Source organism: Girardinichthys multiradiatus, chromosome 22 (genome assembly GCF_021462225.1).
Source record: "Girardinichthys multiradiatus isolate DD_20200921_A chromosome 22, DD_fGirMul_XY1, whole genome shotgun sequence".
Lineage (NCBI taxonomy): Eukaryota > Metazoa > Chordata > Actinopteri > Cyprinodontiformes > Goodeidae > Girardinichthys > Girardinichthys multiradiatus.
The window spans coordinates 43,884,382-43,905,578 of NC_061814.1; the positions used below are offsets into that span (position 1 = coordinate 43,884,382).

At 42.2% G+C, this 21,197-nt stretch overlaps 1 protein-coding gene across 1 annotated transcript; it reads left to right on the plus strand.

Annotated features, from left to right (window-relative positions):
- The first annotated feature begins 19,236 nt into the window (after positions 1 to 19,236).
- On the plus strand, positions 19,237 to 21,197 carry foxg1b (forkhead box G1b). Its single transcript, XM_047351243.1, has one exon. The coding sequence runs from the start codon at positions 19,607 to 19,609 to the stop codon at positions 20,825 to 20,827; it is 1,221 nt and encodes a 406-aa protein (XP_047207199.1). The 5' UTR covers positions 19,237 to 19,606; the 3' UTR covers positions 20,828 to 21,197.

The window sequence follows — 21,197 nt, forward strand, 5'->3', positions numbered from 1 at the left end:
CCTCACACTTTACGGCACAGTGTCCAAACATCTAGTGATGAACACTGTAACATTATTTAACCTGAGTCCAGAGAAACTGCATAAATAACTGAATAGAAGCAGTGGAACAACTATTCCCTCCTCAGCTCGTTTTAGCAGCATCACTGCAAATCTTCTTATGGGTGCAATATGTTGCGATCTCTCCGACCCCTGAGTGACCCGGACCTCTGAACTGCAGCTGAACCCTGCAGCTAAATCCTGCACTAACAGGTTGTGCAGCTAATGTGCTGCTGAACTGGGGCTGCAACCGTTTGACCGTGAGCTGCAGCTGTACCTACATGAATAAGTCAGACCCAGGCCCGTACTATTTCCAATCCTGCAGCGGTGCCGCAAATGTTCTCATGGTTATGCATAATTTACTGCGTCCACAATCTATATTTTAGAGGAAGCTCTGAGGTTTCACACAGCTGTTTAGCCGGAGTTTAAGGTCATTGTTGCTTTTTAATCACCTGTTAGGACAACAAACACAGCGGCATGTTTGCACAACCAAATTCACTGGTGAATCCTGCAGAACCACAACATTAAACCTCTCACAGTCAGTTTGGATTTTTGGTTCTGCATTTGTGCTGCAATTTACTTTAAATTTTCATAAAGTTACAGTGACAGAAAGTATTCAGCATTAGAATTAATGATGAGGTTTTTAAATAAACAGGAGAGTGCAAAGAATCGGTTTACATAAAGGAAACAGGAAGTTTAGTAAAAAACAAATTTATTAAACAAATTAAATCTCTAAAAGACAAACTGGTTGCATAAATGAACACGTCCTTAAACTAATACTTGTTCAAGCACACCTGCCATAAGGCCTTGTGGATCTGATGAACCAGTACTAAAGTTCTGCTGTCTCAGCAGGATTTTCTTATTTGCATCCGTTTACTTGAAGCCAGAGAGACGTTCCAGAGGATTAAAATAATCTCATTGTTCGAAGGCATCAGTCAGGAGCAAATAGCAGTGGTATAAAGACACCATGGCAGTGAAAGCAAGACAGACATTACAGAAAGTTTCTATCGGACATTACTGATGAAAAGACGAGACAGAACCGGGTCAGGGAGGCTGCAATGAGGCAATGACAGCAACACTGAAGGAGCTGCAGGAATTTCCAGCATGTTGGTGGTTGAACACTGCTCTGTTCTTCATGTCTGGTCTAAGGAGTAGGCTTGAAACAAACTGCAGAGAACATCCAGGCCTGACTACAAATCAAACAGCATTACTAACAGAACACCAAACCAGCAGTGAAACATGGAGGTGGCAGCATCATGCTCTGGGCTCAATGTTGTTCAGATGGAAATCAGATTTTTGTCAAAGTGAATGAAATTAAGAACAGTTCTAGATACCAGCTGGATTTGACCTAAAGACGTTGAAGTGTCTGCTAGAAAGCTCTTGGATCTACTGAGTCCAGAACTAAAGATGGGCTCTGCAGAGGAGAGATGTGGACTTCAGATGTCCTCTCACAGTCTGAGATATCTGGAGAACTTCTGCGGGTAGAATTGACTGACATGACCGGGTATACTTTAATAACACAACAGCCACCTCGGGTCAGAGGTCATTCCCAGGTCCGACTTTGAGACAAACTGATTAATATTCCAAGATCTCACGATCAAATCTAATAAAAAAGGTTTAGAAATAAAATGCAACAAATCTCAGGAGGTCTGTTTAATTAAATCTATTTGAGTCTCTACATGTGAAATACCAAAACCTACCAGCCTAAAAGTTGTAAATTTTCTCACACATACATCCATCTATCCATCCATTTTCTACACCCGCTTCTTCCGTACTGGGTCCCAGGGGAGCTGGTGCCTATCTCCAGCGGTCGGCGAGGGACGGTGTCCACCCTGGACAGGTCGCCAGTCCATCAAACAACCATTCACACACCCACTCACTGCTAAGGGCAATTTAGAAAGGTCAATTAACCTAATGGTTATTTGGGAGGAAGCCAGAGTACCCGGAGAAAACCCACACATCACACAACTCTATGCAGAAAGACCCCCTAGGAGTTGAACCCAAGACCTTTCTTGCTGCAAGGCAACAGTGCTACGAACTGCACCACCGTGCATCCCTCAAACATATCTCTGACAACCAAATACTCCTAATAACAAACCGTGAAAATGCATCAGTTTGCAAACTGAAATGTTTTAATTTTTGTTGAATAAAACAGAAACAACTCGAGGAAAGAGGAAAAAAACGTGCTTGGCAGCAAAATACATTTTCATCTCTGCTTTAATCACAAGATTAGTTTCCCTCCACTGCTTCCTGTTACATCAGTGATGATAATACTACAAACATTCATGTGTAGCATGAAAATAATACTGCAAGCTAAACACCGCTTTGTTTTCTGTGTTTTTGCTGGGTTTCTGACTCAGTTGTCTGTGGTTTTTTCCAGCAGAGCGGCTCTGATTCTTCCCTCCAATGCCACCTCTTCCTCCTCCTCCTCCTCCTCCTCCCCCCGCCGCCACACGACTGAACTCTGCCTGAACCTTTCCCTGAACCCTGCATGAACTTTCCTTAAGTGACCTACTTAATCTACGCTGAGCGCAAAGCGGAGTGTGTAAAAAAAAGAAAGGAAAAACAGCGATCCATGAGCAAATCCTCTGCAACGGTCAGGGTCAGCACTGCAGAAACACCTGCTAATCACCAAACACGTGTGTGAAGGACCACAAAGTGAAAGCAGCTTACATAAGAGTTGGAGGAAGAAGGACTGACAGCAGAGGGGAGAGGAGAGCTGGAAAACAGCTGCAGATGAACAGAGAGGAACCCTCAAACTGGGCAAACGTTTTATTTCTGGGTCTCAGGTGATGAAACGTTCCCACAGAGAAACAAACAGAAGGTATCAGTTAGTCGTTCTCAGTGCGATCCAACTAAAGGCCCAAAACAGTGAGTAACAGTAACCTCAACACAACATAGAAACATCTGAAACCGGAGCAGCGGGTATAAGAGTGGGAATATGATGCTTTGTGAGCTCCATCCTGCTCCACGATGCTTGGTCAATAAAACAAACCATCCTAGTCTGCTGGTAGTTTGGGACAATAAATCCCAGCGCCGGTGGACATGGATAACATCAGGAGATACATCACAGTAACTGTGAGCCAGTTGGATCCAACATGGAACCACCAGCAGCTCTGGAGGTGCAGGTTAAACCCAGCTGTCTCTCTGCTATGCACGGCAGAATGTGGCATGTAAATAAATACATGCGTGTACCACGTCAGGCGACATGTTCCTGGTCTGCAGGAGAAAACTGGAGAACCCTGAGGAAGCATCAAGAGGAAACATGGAGAACTCCGGCTGAGAAAGAACCAATTCTGGGCTGTCAAACATGTTTGATTTCAAATTAAGAGCGGATGTTTCAGAACTGCTGGCCTGGTAGAACCGGACCAAATGATCCAGAATCAGATTTAAAGCAGGGACAGAAACTCCAGCTCCACTCCAGACTTTCCCTCCAGTTCATCTCAGTAAATTCTAAAGTTTTTATATATAAACTGTAATACGTTTGTACACACGGGCTGCACGGTGGCACAGTTGGTAGCACTGTTGCCTTGCAGCAAGAAGGTCCTGGGTTCAATTCCCAGCCTGGGGTGTTTCTGCATGGAGTTTACATGTTCTCCCCGTGCATGCGTGGGTTCTCACCGGGTACTCCGGCTTCCTCCCACAGTCCAAAAACATGCCTGTTAGGTTAATTGGTAACTCTAAATGCATGAATGAGCGTGTGCATTGTTGTATGTGTGTTGCCCTGCGATGGACTGGCGACCTGTACAGGGTGTACCCCGCCTCTTGCCCATAGACTGCTGGAGATAGGCACCAGCTCCCCACGACCCACTATGGAAAAGGGGTAGAAAATGACTGACTGACGTTTGTACACCTCAACTGTTTAACCCTAAGAAGCTCCTCAAATTCCCTGAAAAATACACAAATAATCTGTACATAATCTGTAGGAACTTGTTACCACTAACCAGATTTGTGCCACTGGGGAACAAGCTGATAATTGACTTTCAGGAACGCAGGTGAGGTCGATGATCTCACCTTTCAGGTGTTCCTGTCATCTCCAATAAAGCCCATCTTGATTTTCATTAGCTGGTCTTTCTGGTCTGTCATTAAAGGACTGTTTGGACGGTAAAAAGTCCAAACAGTTTGGGCATATTTGACATCATGTTCCTTTGAGCTTCTCCAGCTGATATAAAACTAACATCCAGATTTATAGACCTTGATGGTGAAAGATTGCATGAAACAGGTAACCTCTGCTTTAAGAGCAGAGGAATGTCTCCTTAACAGCAGCTTTAGCAATGCTACATTAATAACTGGGTTTCCCTCCTTGGCGGAAAGATCTTCCATCAGGTGTTGGTGCTGAATGGTAATGGACCTTTTCTGGAGGGGCTCCCAGCATGAACGGCCCGGCCCGTTTAGGGTCACACCACGGCTTTAAATGCTGAGCTCTTGGAGTAGTTTTGGTAGGCCTGTCACTCCTACGAAGATTAAGGTCAGCCACATTGGAGGGTTTTCCTCCATGTTTATCTTGGTTCTTCTCCGACCACCTGGATGAGTTGGTGATGCTCTCTCAGAGTAATTTTGGAGGGCTAGACACTCCTCCCTCAGTCTGCCCAAACAAAGCACAGGTCATCAGCAGCTGGAGCTTCCAGATGAGGAGACGTCATGAGAGTCTGATCAGCCAATCAGAGGTAGACTTTGGATGATGTCCAGTGTCTGGTTCAGCCGGCATAAAAAGGATCCTGTTATGTTTTCTTAACCATATTCTGTAGTCCAGAGAGGGATCTAAAATGTCAACCAATGAGTAAAGTTTCCTAATCTTGGATTATCGTAAAGCTTTCTGAAAACAGGCATTCAAGGACAGTCTAAAGAGGCTTTGAGGAAAGCTGTTCATGTAGGTGAAGGATCAAATCTGTGGTGTTTGTGTAAATTACAGAGGTGATATGGCCCACTGCCCTGGGAGCAGAGGTGTTTCCCAGGGACTGAGGCATCAGGCTTGATCATCTTGAATGTCTGCAACAAACACCATGTTAGAACAGATGATGGTCCACGAGTTTACTCTGTTCCAGACTACCTCAGAGGTAGTTTGATGACGGACTTGGGTCTTGTGGCCAAACTCTTAAAGGCTCGGTTAAAAAGAATCACAAAGCTGTTGGTTGGGAACCACCCAGCAGTGGTCAATGCTCTGAATAATCCTCCCAGGAAACGACGACTGGTGGACAGAGGTGGTGTTTCAGGTGGGTGAAATGGCTGTTAAAGGTTAGCTTCACATTCACATTACATGGTGTTTTAAGGTAAAACAGCAGTATGGTTGTCGCTGCAGGCGAACTAAACAGAACCGAACAAAAACAGAACTCACAGCCACCACTAAAGGCTAGAGAACATTAAGGTTTCTTATTAAACTACAATACAGATGATGGAGAAATAAAGGTGGACTGAACCAAAGCTTCATGTCAGTGCTTTTTAACATTATAAGACATGTAGCTGTTAATTAATAGCTCACCTTGAAGGATGACAAGGAGAACTTAAACCTTACTGGTTCCGATAAAAATAGGCTGATGTCCAGATCCAGCTGCCTGGTGCCTTCATCCAACCACAGATGCAACATGATGGACATGCAGACCAGGAGTGCGTCCAGCGAGAGGAGTTTTCTCAACAGTTGACCTTCTGTGGTACATTCAGGTACAAGTCGGTAACTTTCTTTGTTCACTGCATATGTGTTTTCTTCTCTGAATGTAACGTAAAGAAAATGTACTGAACCGAACCTTTAAAACTGAAGTACGTACCGAACGGATTGTTTTTGTGTACCTACCGGAGCGGGGTGGCACCGCCTCGGGCGATCTGAGCTCCAGACTATGTGTCAGTGGAGCTTCTAGCAGGTGTTTTAGCTCTATTGCAACAAGGAGGCAGGGTATGAAAATATGGCGTTCAGTAAAGCGCTGTTTCACAGTTTTTAATGAATTCATCCCTGGCTAAAAATGGGAAATGTTCTGATACATAGTTGATGAGATACAGAAGGACTGCGGGCCACCTGCTGACTGATCTATGTTATCCTATTACTATTGATTATCTAAGTTAACTAATTTAATCTATCTGATTAAATAACACTTGTTTCATTTTCTTCACAATTACTAATGTGTGTCAGTTATGGAAGTGCTTACCTGGGATGTTGTGACATTAGGTAGGTCAGGGTTCTGATCCAGATGTTCCAACTGGACTCCAACCCAAATGAGGAGAAGCTGTGGTGGACACCCAGAGGAGGAAATCCGTTCAGCAGATTGTTTTATTTCCATGGATCTCTGGGCAGTTGGGAGGCGACTGGTTGATTCAAGACCACCTGGTGGGAATCTTCACACCAGTCCAGTTTCTCCTTCCTGACCGTTAAACACGAGATCTTTAATCCGTTAAAGGAATTTATTCCACTTTTTTATTCCTTCCCACATTTTTCAAAGACCAAACCTGACGCTTCCATGTTGGAAAACTGTAAATGATTCAATGTGCAGCTTTAAAATATGCTTGAACAAACAGAAGCTGTGAAGGAAGCAGCGTTCTGCTGATGTGGGTATCAATGTGTGAGCCGCCTGAGCCCAACAGGGGTTCTGAGTGGAGGGTTGAGGAGGCGGGAGATCCCAGAATGAATCCAGTAAATGTTTGGATTGCTCACAGACATGTTTGGAAACATGGGCAGCGTGTATTGTACCAACCACTCTTCCTCCTCCTCCTCTTCGTCTCAGTGCCTACATGTTTTCCCCCTCCGCCGTGTCAGTGTGTGTTTCAGTATGAATGTAGTGGTAAATATTCAGTGTGTGTGTTCAGTGGAGCTTTTCTACTCCAACACCCAGAGTATTAATAACCGTGAACTCCAGCTGACCCTGAAGCCGCCGGCGACCCAGGCTGATGCAGTCTGGCGTCCCTCGATGTGACAGCTCAGGCTGTAATCATATCGCCGACATAGAGGACGAGGACACATCTTCTCCCTGCACTGTACTCTCTGAGGGGCGGTACAGTATGGCCGCCTCAGTCCAAACATGCTCTGACAGGAAGAAAGTCCTGTCTCCTGTCCTGAAAGACTTCTACGTTAACTTCAAACTGTCCTGAACTGGGTCACGCCAGGCCCGACGTTGCTCACGGAGAGATGCTTTCATGTTTCACTGCTTGTTTGACGGACGGCTGTAGGTACCTGAAGGCGGGTTCAAAGGTCAAACATGCAAGGTCGACGTCTGCAGCTCGAATTGCGTAGCTCTCAAAACAACGACGACAGAGGTTAAGGAACGATGTGGAAGATGCATCTGAGATCTCATAATGTCTTTCATGCAGAAGACACGCTGTCATATCACATCACCGCTGTCCACCAAACATCTCTGAGTTTTCTGACATAGTTTTCCTGGTTCAAAACGTAATAAATAACAAGATCCTTCAATGGTTCCGGTGAGGAGAAACTGGAGGAAACAAAAATGAAGTAAAACAACGTTAATGCAAACCTGGAGGTGAAATAAATTAGACTAATACTGATAAACAGAGGTAGATAACTGATGCATTCCACTCAGAATATAATGAAAGTCATCATTTATTTCAGTAAAACATGAAGTGAGAGATTTGTTCTGTTAAATCTGCTGATTATATATGGGCAGAAACTTGTGCCATTAGAAACTGAATTTGAATTGCTCTGACTGAATTTGTATTTGTGTAAATTGAAATTAAATGCATTGGTTTGAAAATTAATTTCACTAAACCTAAACTGAATTTAATGGTTTGGAACTGCATTCATTTCGTTTTAAAATGTATTTTGTTGTATTAAAAATTCAGTTTGACTACTTTCACTTTCAGGTCTATAATTCAATTTCAGTTCCAAAATTCAGTTTTTAGTGTCACACATCCGGGTCCTTGAGGATAGCCACAGATTAATCAAACACAGAGTTGTCGATTTATGTTTCACTGAAGGTTAAACTTCCTTGGTGGATTTCAGTCACCAAGTCAAATGAGCGTCTATAAGAAGCGTCATGTAAACAAATGATGGTCAAACAGTAACTTATGCTACCTGTAGCTATTAGTTAAACATGCCAGATTAGCAAGGATCCAAAAGTCAAAAGTATGTAAATAATAGGAATAATTTAGGCTTTATTGATCTCACAATAGAGAAATTAACCTCAGCATTTAACCCATCCCTTACGGGGCAGTGGGCTGCCATCGTGAGGCGCCCAGGGAGCATTCAGGGGCTAAGGGTCTTGCTCAGGGGCCCAGAGTTGCAGCCTGTGGGATTCGGACCAGGGTCTATGTGGCCCCTCCCCAGGACACAAATGCCTTGCTCTCTAACCACTAGGCCACCACTCTCCCAAAATAAATTAAACCTGGTTTAGTTGCTCTAGAAGAAATAATCCACAAAGTTTCCCTTGTCATTACTCTGTTTTAAACTGGTAACACAGGCAGTATGACTGGAAGAGAAAATCGCAGGAAACAGCTTTTAATATCAGCTCTGAGATAACATAGGTTCACATGACTGAGGTGACGTCTGGACAAAGAAAATTAGTTTAGATCAAACTATGTAAATATTGTTTATTTCATTGTGGTGCTAAGCTATTTGAGTGCTAGCAGGCTACCTGCTAAGCTAATGCTAACGGCCATCTGCTCTGGGTTGTGTTTTGAAGTTAATGCAAACTTTACTTGGTTTAAACACAGATCGGCCGACGCCCTGCCAGCTGTTCTACACACATTAATATTTATTGCTAGTTAGATACGTTTGTGGGTGAGAGGAGGTGCTGAATAAGCCATTTTTCCCAGTAGTCCCATCACTTCATTCAGAATTATCCAGTCATGTCTAGATAACAACATTAACATCAACTGTCCAAAAGGTTACTGGTTTTTATTTTGGCAAATCAGACTTTTAAATAGTATTTATTTAAAATAATAATGTAGTTTCTCTATTATTGTGAACTGGTTGTATGAACACTGATAAGTTGTTGTTGTAATTAGTTTAAAACTAATCCAGACAAACTTTGGTTCTTAAACATAAATATTGACACTGAACTGTTTTTACTGCATCAATTTATTGGTTATTTTTATTTCTCTGTTCATGTTTAAAGTTCATTAGTTTTCCTCATTCCTCTCGTTTTTCTGAGCAGTTTTAGTTTAGTGTTACTAGTCAAGTTGGAGCTGAAAGGTTTTAACTCTGTTAATAAATTCTTGTATTTTGGAAAGTCACTGTGTTTATTCTGTATATTTTGTGCAGAGCTTGCTGTTACCCATCCATCCATTGTTCTATAACACCGGGCCATATTGGGCCAGGATTCACAGGACACCTGACAGACAGAAGGTTGTTTAGCTCATTGTTCCTGATCAATAATAATTATGTTATTGATAGTTTCTGATAGTCAAACCAATCACTGTTGCCTGACAGCAGTGCTCTGATTTGTTATAAGTCTGACTGGAAATTTGACATTAATTATTTATTAAGAATTTTGTTAATATTATTTAATTATAAGTATTAATAGTTGCTAATAGCCAAACCAAACCTATTGTTGCACAACAGTTGGTAGAAACAAAGCCCAAAAGACCTTCAGTGAAAGGTGGTTCTACTGAGTTCTGAGACAGAGACCAAACCAACAAATCCAGTTTTTGTTTAAAATAATATTTCCAGAATCAACCTCCAGGATTATTCTGGTTGCACCACCAAAGCATTACATACAGAGCAGCAGGTGATATGACAATAGCAGTGGGGGGTCTGGTTATTGCTGTAAGCTCTCTGATAATCTGCCTAAAGTATTTACCTCCTCTGGTTCTGATTTCTGACCCACACATTTACCAGGTGTGGAGATAGGCACCAGCTCCCCTGCGACCCACTATGGAATAAGCGGTAGAAAATGACTGACTGACATTTACAATGCTTTTTTTCACTCACATTAATTCAGCATATAAATACCAGATCAGTGTGGCACATCCTTTACTCTGGGTCAAATGTCACTGACGGTCTGGACTTTGACTAGGCCATTCTAACACATGAATCTACTTTGATCTAAACCAGCCTTTGTATCTCTGGCTGCATGTTCAGGGCGGTTGTCCTGCTGGAAGGTGGACCTCCACACCTGTCTCACGTCTTCTGCAGCCTTAAACAGATGACTGGGAGAAAAGGATACACAAAGTCAAAGCAAACACATTTAACAATGAACTAGCCTAGCACTGGTTTTATGCACCATACTCACAATATTCTTCACTGGACATTTGATCCATACTCTGGAGTTCATTCAGAACTGAAGTATGATGGAGTGAATCAGAGTTTGTGTTTGTTCTGGTTGCTCTGAGGTGATTTGGCAGAAAAATGTAAATCCTACAGCAGTAAGAGACACACTGGGTGAAAACAGAAATGTGTATGTTCTGATCTATAACTAAACATGTGGAGATAAAACTGCAGATAAGATCATAGTTTCAATCAAAATGTTTCTGAATATTTCTCCTCCTAGAGGTTGAGAGCTGAACCTCTGGTGGTAAAATCTCCTGCTGAAGTTTTCAGATGATTGCTCCCGTCCATCATTCATTGGAGACAAAGTCCAGGATCTGCTTGTTGTCCAGAGGGACAGATGAGGAACCACTTTCTGCACGTCCTCGGCTCATTTTAGGTTAGAAAAACACGAAGTGGAAAATTAGTTGCTCTTATTAGCGTGATGGAAAGGAAGGAAACATCAATGAATTGGTGTTTTGTTCTCTGCATGAAACACCTCAGAACTGGGTCAAACGTTTTCCTCTGAGGACAAAGGCAGTCAGGGGTGAGCTAAGGTAAAGCAAATTAATTGGTTTTTATTGCCTCGTGACGATCCACTGACTGAAAATCTTGATCTTGGCAAAAAGCCTTGCTTCTGTTTACTGGACCATTAAACCTTGCTGGATTTCTTCTCCAAGATGACCAGATCAGCATCAAGGTACTGTCAACAACACCTGAGAGCGTTAAATGGATTTAACTCCCTGAGGAAAACAAATGTTTCTCCAGAACTTCCCTGAATTTGGGACGCATGGCAGGTTCTGCTGGAGGTTAGTTAAGGTTTCTGTCCTCCTAAATGAGATATTTGTCAGGTGAACGAGGGGTCAGCCAAGTTCATGTTTGTGGGTGCGGACTCGTGATGATCTAATTCCTAAAAGCTGCCCATAAATACCAATCCTGTTTTGGCAACAGAGTTTTAATCTCCATCGCTGGAGGCGAACTTCAGCCAGCGGAAAAATTATCCTAACGGACCGATGGACTGGGACACACGATTTGATGATTTCCTCCTCACTTTTTGCAACAACAATCATTCAAAGCAGCAATAAAACACTTCACACTGAAGATAAAATAATCACCAAACCCACACTATCAAATATTTAGATACGCATAAAAAAAGCCAAATAAATAACTTTTATAAAAATAAATGCAAACTTGTTTGTTACTATGTTGTGTTTAAATAAAACATAAAAGAGTTTATTTATTAATTTAACAACACAACCGCAATTCTTAACATGTGGCATAAGTATATTATATTATATTATATTATATACTCAATTTAATATATACATGTTTTTAAATGTAAATAATAATAATAATTTTTATTATTATTTTGGAGCTGCTTGAACTCTATTTATTTAGTTCTGCAGAATATTATATTATATTAATTTCAATTCAGTTTATTTATATAGCGGCAATTCACATGTTGTCTCAAGGCACTTCACAAAGTCAGGTTCATACATTCCAATTAATCCTAACTATCAAACAATCGGATTCAGTTATTTAATCAAATTGGATAAAATGTTTTTCTATCTAAGGAAACCCAGCAGATTGCATCCAGTCAGTGACTTGCAGCATTCACTCCTCCTGGATGAGCATGTAGAGACAGTGGACAGTCACTGGTGTTGACTTTGCAGCAATCCCTCATACTGAGCATGCATGTAGCGACAGTGGAGAGGAAAAACTCCCTTTTAACAGGAAGAAACCTCCAGCAGAACCAGAACCAGGCTCAGTGTGAGCGGCCATCTGCCACGACCGACTGAGGGTTTGAGAGAACAGAGCAGAGACACAAAGAGAACAAAGAAGCACTGATCCAGGAGTACTTTCTATGGGAAGGAAAAGTAAATGTTAATGGATGTAGCTCCTTTAGTCGTTTCACCTAGAAAGAAAGAACAGATAAACTCTGAGACAGTTTTCAAGGTTAGAGTCTGAAAGAGAGCACATAGAGTTAGTCACAGTAGAAGCTCAGTCAATAGCCATGTCTAGGAGAGAGAAAGGGTTAAACACTAAAAGACAGGGCTATGTGGATCATCTGTAGAAGGTGAGCATTAAGTTGTTGCCAGCAGAAGCTCGGACGATTCCCCTCTCCAGAAAGGTGTCACAGGTAGACACAGAGTCAGGACAGGTGTAGCTTCTAGGAAGAGAAAAGAGAGAACAAAGTTAAAAGCTGAAATAACAGCAAATAATGCAAAATTGGAGAGTAGTATGATAATGTAGCGAAGAGGGTGAAAGTGGTCATTATGTCCTCCAGCAGCCTAAGCCTAGAGCAGCATAACTACAGAGATAGTTCAGGATAAACTAAGCCACTCTAACTATAAGCTTTATTAAAAAGGAAAGTTTTAAGCCTAGCCTTAAAAGTAGACAGGGTGTCTGCCTCACGGACTAAAACTGGGAGCTGGTTCCACAGGAGAGGAGCCTGATGACTAAAGGATCTGCCTCCCATTCTACTTCTAGAGACTCTAGGAACCACCAGTAAACCTGCAGTCTGAGAACAAAGTGCTCTGTTAGGAACATATGGACCAATCAGATCTCTGATGTATGATGGAGCTAGATCATTAAGGGCTTTATATGTGAGGAGGAGAATTTTAAATTATATTCTGGATTTAACAGGGAGCCAATGAAGGGAAGCTAAAGTAGGAGAAATATGATCTCTCTTTTTAATTTTCATCAGAACTCTTGCTGCAGCATTTTGAATCAGCTGAAGGCTTTTAACTGCATTTTGTGGACATCCTGATAGTAGAGAATTACAATAGTCCAGCCTTGAAGTAACAAATGCATGGACTAGTTTTTCAGCGTCACTCCTTGACAGGATATTTCTAATTTTGACAATGTTCTGGAGGTGAAAGAAGGAAATTATTATGTTATATTATATTATATACTCAGTTTCATATATACAGGTTTTTAAATGTAAATAATTGTCATGATGTGGTTTTGGATCGGACCAAAGTGCAGACAAGAGCTCGGCAGGATCATCTTTGTAATTCAAAGATTTATTTTACACAAAACCAACTAATATACTGTGAGATAACAAAGGGCAGGTAATCAGAGAAAACAGGGAACAGGTGTGACAAGGAGGCAGGGAAGTAGAAAGAACAGGTGAAACAAATAAAAAGACTGAGGATGAGCAAAGTAACTAATAAACAGAAACACAGACCAAGCAAACCTATAGACAAAGATAAATAATCAAATGGGGAAAAAGAAAACTAGAATAATCATGACTAAAGTAAACAGAGAAACTAGAGGGAACAACAATAACAACCTGAGAACAAACAAAGAACCCATAAAGAAAACCTGAATACAAACCTAACCACACTGACTGAAATAACTGGAAAGGAAACAGAAAATAAACTAGTAAACAAGAAGAGTGCAAAGGAACAAATAATAAAACACAATTAAACACAAAGATACTAAAGAGAAATAAAACTAGAGAATCCAGGGAAGACCAAGAACTATAATAATTACAATAATAATAATAATAATAATAATAATAATAAACCATACAAAGTAATAAGAAAACCATAAAAGAACTTAAAAAGTAAAAACTAGGAGGCGGAAGAAGGAGAAAAGAAAAACATGATACAAAAACCAAAATAGAAAAATCTAAGCAACAGGTAAACAAACACAAAGCCACAAACAGAGTCCTTAAATGTCACTCTGTGACAATAATAATAATAATTCTTATTATTATTATTTTGGAGCCGCTTGAACTCTATTTATTTAGTTCTGCAGAACCTCCCACGGTTCTGGGCCCTTAAGGGACACAGGAGGGAAGAAAGGTTCACAGGATCACAAGTCACTCTTCTTGTGTCTCCACTGGAAACACCTGACCTCCTCCTCCACTGCTGGAAACATTTCTTCTCTGTTTCGCTGATTTTTTTTTACATGAAACTCTCCTGATGTCCAAATAAATGTAACATGCACCTGCTGCCTTGCACCAAGGTCTTAGGTTTGAATCCCGGCCGGGGGTCTTTCTGCATGGTGTTTGCATGTTCTCCTCGTGCATGCATGGGTTCTCTCTGGGTACTCTGGCTTCCTCCCACAGTTCAGAAACATGACTTTTTGATTAATTTGTCAAACAAACTAGGAAATATAATTCAAAACAGGAAATCAAAATGATGTACAGTGAATATGAGACACCCACTGTTAACTGTTACGTCATATAAGGTGGCGTTTATCTTGTTAATTCTGCTCAATAAACTGGCCTGTTAGAAGAAAAAACATAAAAAGGTGCACCAACCTGGTTGCAGAGGTGTGTAATGCTTCAGTCCTGCAAACCCCTCTTCTGAGACCAGACATGCAGAGAATACAGCAGATCATTATGACCTGCAGAAGACAACCTGAACTAACCAGAAATCCTTGCAGCACAGATGCTCATTGGTCAGTTTTTACTTTATTTCTCTTCTGTACAACAAGCAGCATGTTTAACTCATGAAGACTGGATGCTTGCACCAAAAGGTGCTTCAGAAACGTATTAATTCCAGCGTGAGCTTATATTCCACAGGACATGCGTCACATTAAAGGTGGAAAAAGCTTGAAAATCATTTTTCATGCTGTCATTTTTAAAAATATCACAAACCAGGAATGGTGACTTTTTTAATATAACATAAAATAAGTATTTTAGAAAAGTACTCAGTAAAGTGAGCCAGTGCTTGTTGTATAATTATTGTACTAATATTTGTTCTGTTTCTGTCAGTGTTTGACTCACACTCTCTGTTAGACTCTTATGTGGTGTCCACCTGTATATACATCACTAGCTCTTGCATATGAATAATTTACAATATTGTTTTGTATTTAAGTGTTTGTGCATGATTTGGACATCTGGGAGCTGCAGGTTTCTCAAATAATAAAATCAGTAAAACAAAGAAGAAATGATGAGAATAATTAAACTTCTGCTGGTGTGGAGGAGGAGGTCACATGTTTCCGATGGAGGTTCTCGCCAGCAGAAGAAACCTTCTGGAGAACGTCACAGCGGTAACTCAGACTCATGCAAAGCATTTGTGAAAGGTGGATCCTGTGGTTGTTCTTCAGTGACTGGTCAGACTAACTTGATTTGGTGTCTTCTGTATATTTGTCCTAACTGAACTGTTTAATCTTCTGTTTTCCTGACCTTTAACACCAGGGATGAAGATTATTATGATGCTTTAACAAGGTTCTGGTTTGACGATCTTTCTCTAGATGTCTTCGGTCTTCATTGATGGTTCATCAGGGGGGAGAGGAAACTACGTCGCAAAAATAGTACAATAATAAAGACTAAATGGTGAAAGTGTTTCAGAAAAAAGATAAAATGCTCTGTTTGGAGATGATTTGGTTTATTTATGGAGATGCCGGTCCATGTTGCACCAATAGCTCCTCTGTTGTGGGTCGCTGTTTCTTGTCTGTGTGTTTCTGTTTTCTGCAGCTTATCCAGGATTAGTGGCTTATCCAAAATGAGCTTTGTTGGGCTCAGAAACAGGGTGGGCAACACTGAAGCGGCATCAGGAAAACAAAGTCAGCTTCTGCAGTACCTTCAGAACGAGAAGCTGCAGATCTACAGCTTCAAAGACGCCTGTTAAAGCTTCCTGAAAAGCTGCCCTGCTTGATGGTTCCCAGTTAAAGAGTTTATGGGTTATAGATATGTCCCATCTGGGTTTTGTTGGTAGCTTTTAGACTCAGTTAAACAGAAACACCATCTGGCTGAAACCCAGTTGAGACTTAATGCAGCAGATTTTGGTAATCGGTTGTGAAAAAGAACGCTGCTCAAAATATTATTTACTGTAAACGCAGCGTTAACCTGCAGAGGTCTAAAGGTCAGACTGGGACCTCAAACTGGAAAACATCAGCACACAGACTGGTCTGAACATTCAGCAGGATGGTTTCAGCCCAGCACACATTTCAGACTGGAAAGAGTTCAAGGGTTGGTGTAAAACTGTGTTAACCTTTAACCCCTAGTTATCAGCTGCAGCTGGAAGCTTCTCTTTGCAGCATGGAGCGACCACCAATCTGAACAATGAGAAAGTACCAGGAAGTCTGAGAAGATCTAAGAACTGTAGTCTTTTGGAGCCATTTCTACTCTGCAGGCTCCAAGAACATCAGAAACATCCAACTATTTGTAAGAACTGAGTTTCTCAGCTGCATCACCACCTAAGTGAGGTCTGGAAGATGACCCAGACTGCACGGTTGGAGGAGTCAAGGTGAAGCTTTCAAGCCTAAAAAACACTGCAGCAATTGGCAAGCATGATGGGGATAGCATCATGCTGTGGGTCTGTCATTGGTACTGGTAGCATAAATTCCACATTCTTCAACATCTAAAATCAGCAGCTAGATATCTGAAGCTTGAATGCAGCTGGAGGAACCAGCAGGACATCCAGGCTGGTTTTAGGCTGGATAAAGCAATATGCTTCAGAAACGGCCCAAAAAATGTATGAACTGAGCTTAGAAGACACAGAGTTTACTGGAGCTCTACCAGTTCAGCTAAGATCGCTCAAATCTCCAGTCAGAAGGATGTCAGAAGGTCTCTGGTGGCTACAACAACTGTGTGGTGAAGATGCAGCTTCCTAAGAGACATTTAACCAAATATTAGTGGAGGTGTATGAATATATTTGAGCCTGTATGTATCATTTTTGACCCTGTGTGGATTGGAGGAAATCCACAATAATGGATACAAGATACAACCCTGACACCCACACACACCCACACACACACACACACACCCACACACACCCACACACACCCACACACACACACACCCACACACACCCACACACACACACACCCACACACACCCACACACACACACACCCACACACACCCACACACACACACACACCCACACACACACACACACCTAGGGCCAGTTTAATCCCACATGAATGTCTTTTGAGTACCTAGAGCCAGCTGGCTGGGATTCAAACCTAAAACCTTCTGGTGCAAGGTGACAGATGTAGAAACTGCACCACGGTGCAGCTCAGGTTTTAACATTTCATTTGTTGGACAATCAATTCTTCGTGGAAACACAACCGCTCAAGTAAATCATTAAAAGGTCCCAAATAATTTGAGGTTCATGTTGATGATGGACGGAAAAAACTTTAACGATGTCTTATGGACTCCGGAGGTCCACCCTCATCTTCCAGGTTTGTCTCCGTTTCCCCGGGTCCAGACCGGTTCCTCCCTGCAAAACATGGTAATGGACTCTTGACAGATGCAACACCGCTTGGACCAAAACAACGTTTTAACGGCAGAGACGTCAACAGCCAACTTTTCTTTTTTGTATTTATCTCTGCTTGAAGGTCCTGAAGATCCCATACACCAGAAGCCTTTTACATTCCTTTAGAGGACATTTTTATTTGTATAGTTTTAGATATTTTGATCATTTCTGTATAAACTGGCATGTTTAGAAGGACTGTAACTGTAACATGTTGGAGGAGACTGTAATAAAATAATAACTTTAAGATGTTTTGATGCAACTATATGTGTTTTCATTTTTCATTTACTGTGAGATGTTCATAGATACGATTCATGGGATTATTAATAATTACTCCATATAAACCCCTGATTAGGTTTCAGTGTATTTTTAGAAAGAAGCTGAATTTATAGATTAATTTTTTCTAAAACACAAAAATGTAACGTCCTAGTAAAAGTTAAAAAAAAATCCTCAGTAAGACTTGATAATTGAGAATAAAATACAAAATTTTTCCCTGGAGCATAATTCTGATTTTTGTTTATTTGCAGAAATATTCAAATATTATGAAAGACGCAACAAATAAAACAAATAAACAAATGAATAAAACAAGCAGAGCATTTATATAAATAAATAAATATATGTATATATATATATATATATATAAAAAAACACAGGCAGAAATTATGATACATAATATAAAAATATTAAAGAGTTTATGTAAAACTATCTATATAAATCACATTTAAAAACACATATAATTATTATTTGGTACAAAATGACTCTTAATGAAAAGAGGAAAATACTTTTATTAATATTTACGTTTAGTGGAGAGGTTTAAAATTTCAAATAGTTACATCTATTTTTATCTAAATACAAACAAAGTCATTTTAAAAGCTCAACATAATTTTATATATATTAATGTTCTACATGTAGGACATGCCACTTTCCAAAGAGTGCGTCACAGATTCTAGTCCCACTACAAACAAACAGGCAGAAAACAAAATATCTCAACAAAATCTTACAAATAAGCATATTAAATTTCTAAATATCTCTCACAATTAAGATCTACTATTAATAATAAACTCATACTAAACAAGTGGATTCATTACAAGCATCCAGTAACTTATTTGGACCTCAGTATGATTATTTGTGCCATAAATTAGAATAACAAAAAACATGAAAATTAAATAGGAAAATGTATATTAAAAATGTATATTAACATATATGAACAAACTAAATACACATAATAACAAAATAAATAAATTGGGAATTAGAAAATTAAGAATACTTACAAAAATAAATAGATGAAAATTAGACGTTTAAATGAAAACGTTTTGGAATAAAGTTGGAATAAAATTGAACAAAAATGAAACCAAAAACCGAAAGAAAAACTTGTAACAAAGAGCAGAAAATACAAGTTGAAAAGTTACAAATATAAAGATTTTAATAATAATAATAATAATTAGTTTTGTTTGGTCTGTTTACCTCTAATAGTTCCTCGCTCTCCTCGACAGGAGGCGCTGTGGTTCCAGCATCAAACAAGCTGCCTTCACTGCGCGCGCGCACGCACCGCGGTGGCGCGCCCAGCTGTTCACCCCTCCCTCCCTCCCTCCCTCCTCTCAGTAAAACGCGCACGCGCGCTCCGTGTTTGCCCACATGGGTCCAAACTGTTTTTGTCGCTGAGAAAACAAAGACTGATCACGCCGCCCAAAAAACACGCACCCAGGCGCGCTTTTACGCACAGCCTCAGATCCGGATTTTACGCACACGGAGCGCGGAGCGGCTGCACCTGTGCGTAAATACCGGCACGGAGGGGAGAGAGGTGTGGGGGTCGGGGGTCAGGGGTCAGGTCAGCTGCTGCAGGACACGGTGACGGTCTATAGCAGGAAGGAGCAGAAAGAGGATTTTTGGAGAAGCTCCTCCTCTCCGTGATGTCGGAACCTCCTAATTACTAATTTCTCCACATCGAAGCCACGGTCTTTCCCTCCCCCTCTTTCTCTTCTCTCTCTCCACTCCTCCATCCATGCATCTCTCATCCTGACCCTCCTTTCTCTCTCCTCTCTGTGGTTTCCAGGATAACGGAGGTGGACCAGCCTGGAGGAGCGCTTCCTTTTGTATTATAATTATTATTTATTCCTGGTTATTTTGGGGGCTTTCTTTGTTTGTGTTTTCTTTTTCTGCCACCGGGCATGGAGGTTGTAAAAACCCCGCAGACCGTCCACCGGTCCTCCTCCTTCAGCATCAAGAGCCTCCTGCTGCCCTCTAAGTGCGAGCGCCCAGACCCGGTGGCCGCTGCCACCGCCGCCATGATCGGCATCCCCGGGACTCTGTCTCCATCACCGGGCTCTGACTCGGACAAGTCGCTCGGCCCGACGGAGGTGGACTCTGCCACCGCGGGTCTGGACCAGGAAAAGCCGGGCAGGGAGGAGCAGACGGAGCATGAGGAGGAAGAGGACGGAGGAGGAGGGGAGGATTCCAAGCCGACACCGGAGCAGAACTCCACCGGGAACAACAACAGCGGGAAGAACGGGAAGTACGACAAGCCTCCGTTCAGCTACAACGCGCTGATCATGATGGCCATCCGGCAGAGCCCCGAGAAGCGGCTGACGCTGAACGGCATCTACGAGTTCATCATGAAAAACTTCCCGTACTACCGGGAGCACAAGCAGGGCTGGCAGAACTCCATCCGACACAACCTCAGCCTCAATAAGTGCTTCGTTAAGGTGCCCCGGCACTACGATGACCCGGGCAAGGGGAACTACTGGATGCTGGACCCGAGCAGTGACGACGTTTTCATCGGGGGGACCACCGGGAAGCTCCGCCGGCGCTCCGCAACCTCCCGGGGGAAGCTGGCCATGAAGCGCGGGCTGCGCTTCGCCCCACTCGGCTTAGAGCGGCCGAACAACCCGCTGTACTGGCAGATCTCCCCGTTCCTCTCCCTGCACCACCACCATCACCACCACCCGCATTACAACGGATCCTCGCCCGGTTTTCTGAACCAGGCGGCGGGTTACGGGTCGCTGCTGCCCGCCGTGGAGCAGCTGAGTAACGGGGACCTGGGGCGCTCCATGGCGCTGGGGCTGACGAACACTTACGGGATGAGCACGTCGCCGGTCGGGCTGCTGTCCGGACAGACCGCCGGATACTTTGTCTCAGGGAGCCAACATGCTGCTGCAGCACCGGGGCCGCCGGGAGGAGGGCCCCCGCCGCAACATCCACCTCCGCCGCAGCATCTCCCGCAGGGCGCAGCGGGGTTCGGCGGCCTCCCCACCAGCAGCTCTGCGCAGTCCCTGCTGTCGGACTCCCTCAGAAACAGCTCCTTACCGGCCTTCTCCCCGGGAGTGTCGGCGGGTTTCCCCGGTGTGTTGTCCCATCAGAAGAGGGTGACCCCCAACGCTTTCCTGAACTGACCTCCCCTCCTCACCCCCCGGACTCTCAGTGGAACAAAAGACGTCTGTAAAAGGCAGATAATACGCGGTAAATATCAGAAAACGAGCAGATTTATAGAAATATACGAGGGGGAACTTTTTGGCCATATTCTGGTTTATTTGGATTATTTTCCAGAGGAAAAAAGGGACAAACTTTTGTTACCCGCGGGTGTAAAACTGTAAACTAGACTTGCCAAAGGTAACACACACTATAAGAATATTTCAAATTATTTATATCTTGTACAAAGATTTTCAGTACTTTTCTTTGAGTCGTTTATTATTTATGTTTTGTATTTATTGTACAATGTATTTAAATTCTATTCTCAGTGTATTTACTCATCAGTATTAATGA

Excerpts from the sequence above, each read along its gene's own strand:
- foxg1b (XM_047351243.1), top strand. The coding sequence starts at position 19,607 with ATGGAGGTTGTAAAAACCCCGCAGACCGTCCACCGGTCCTCCTCCTTC.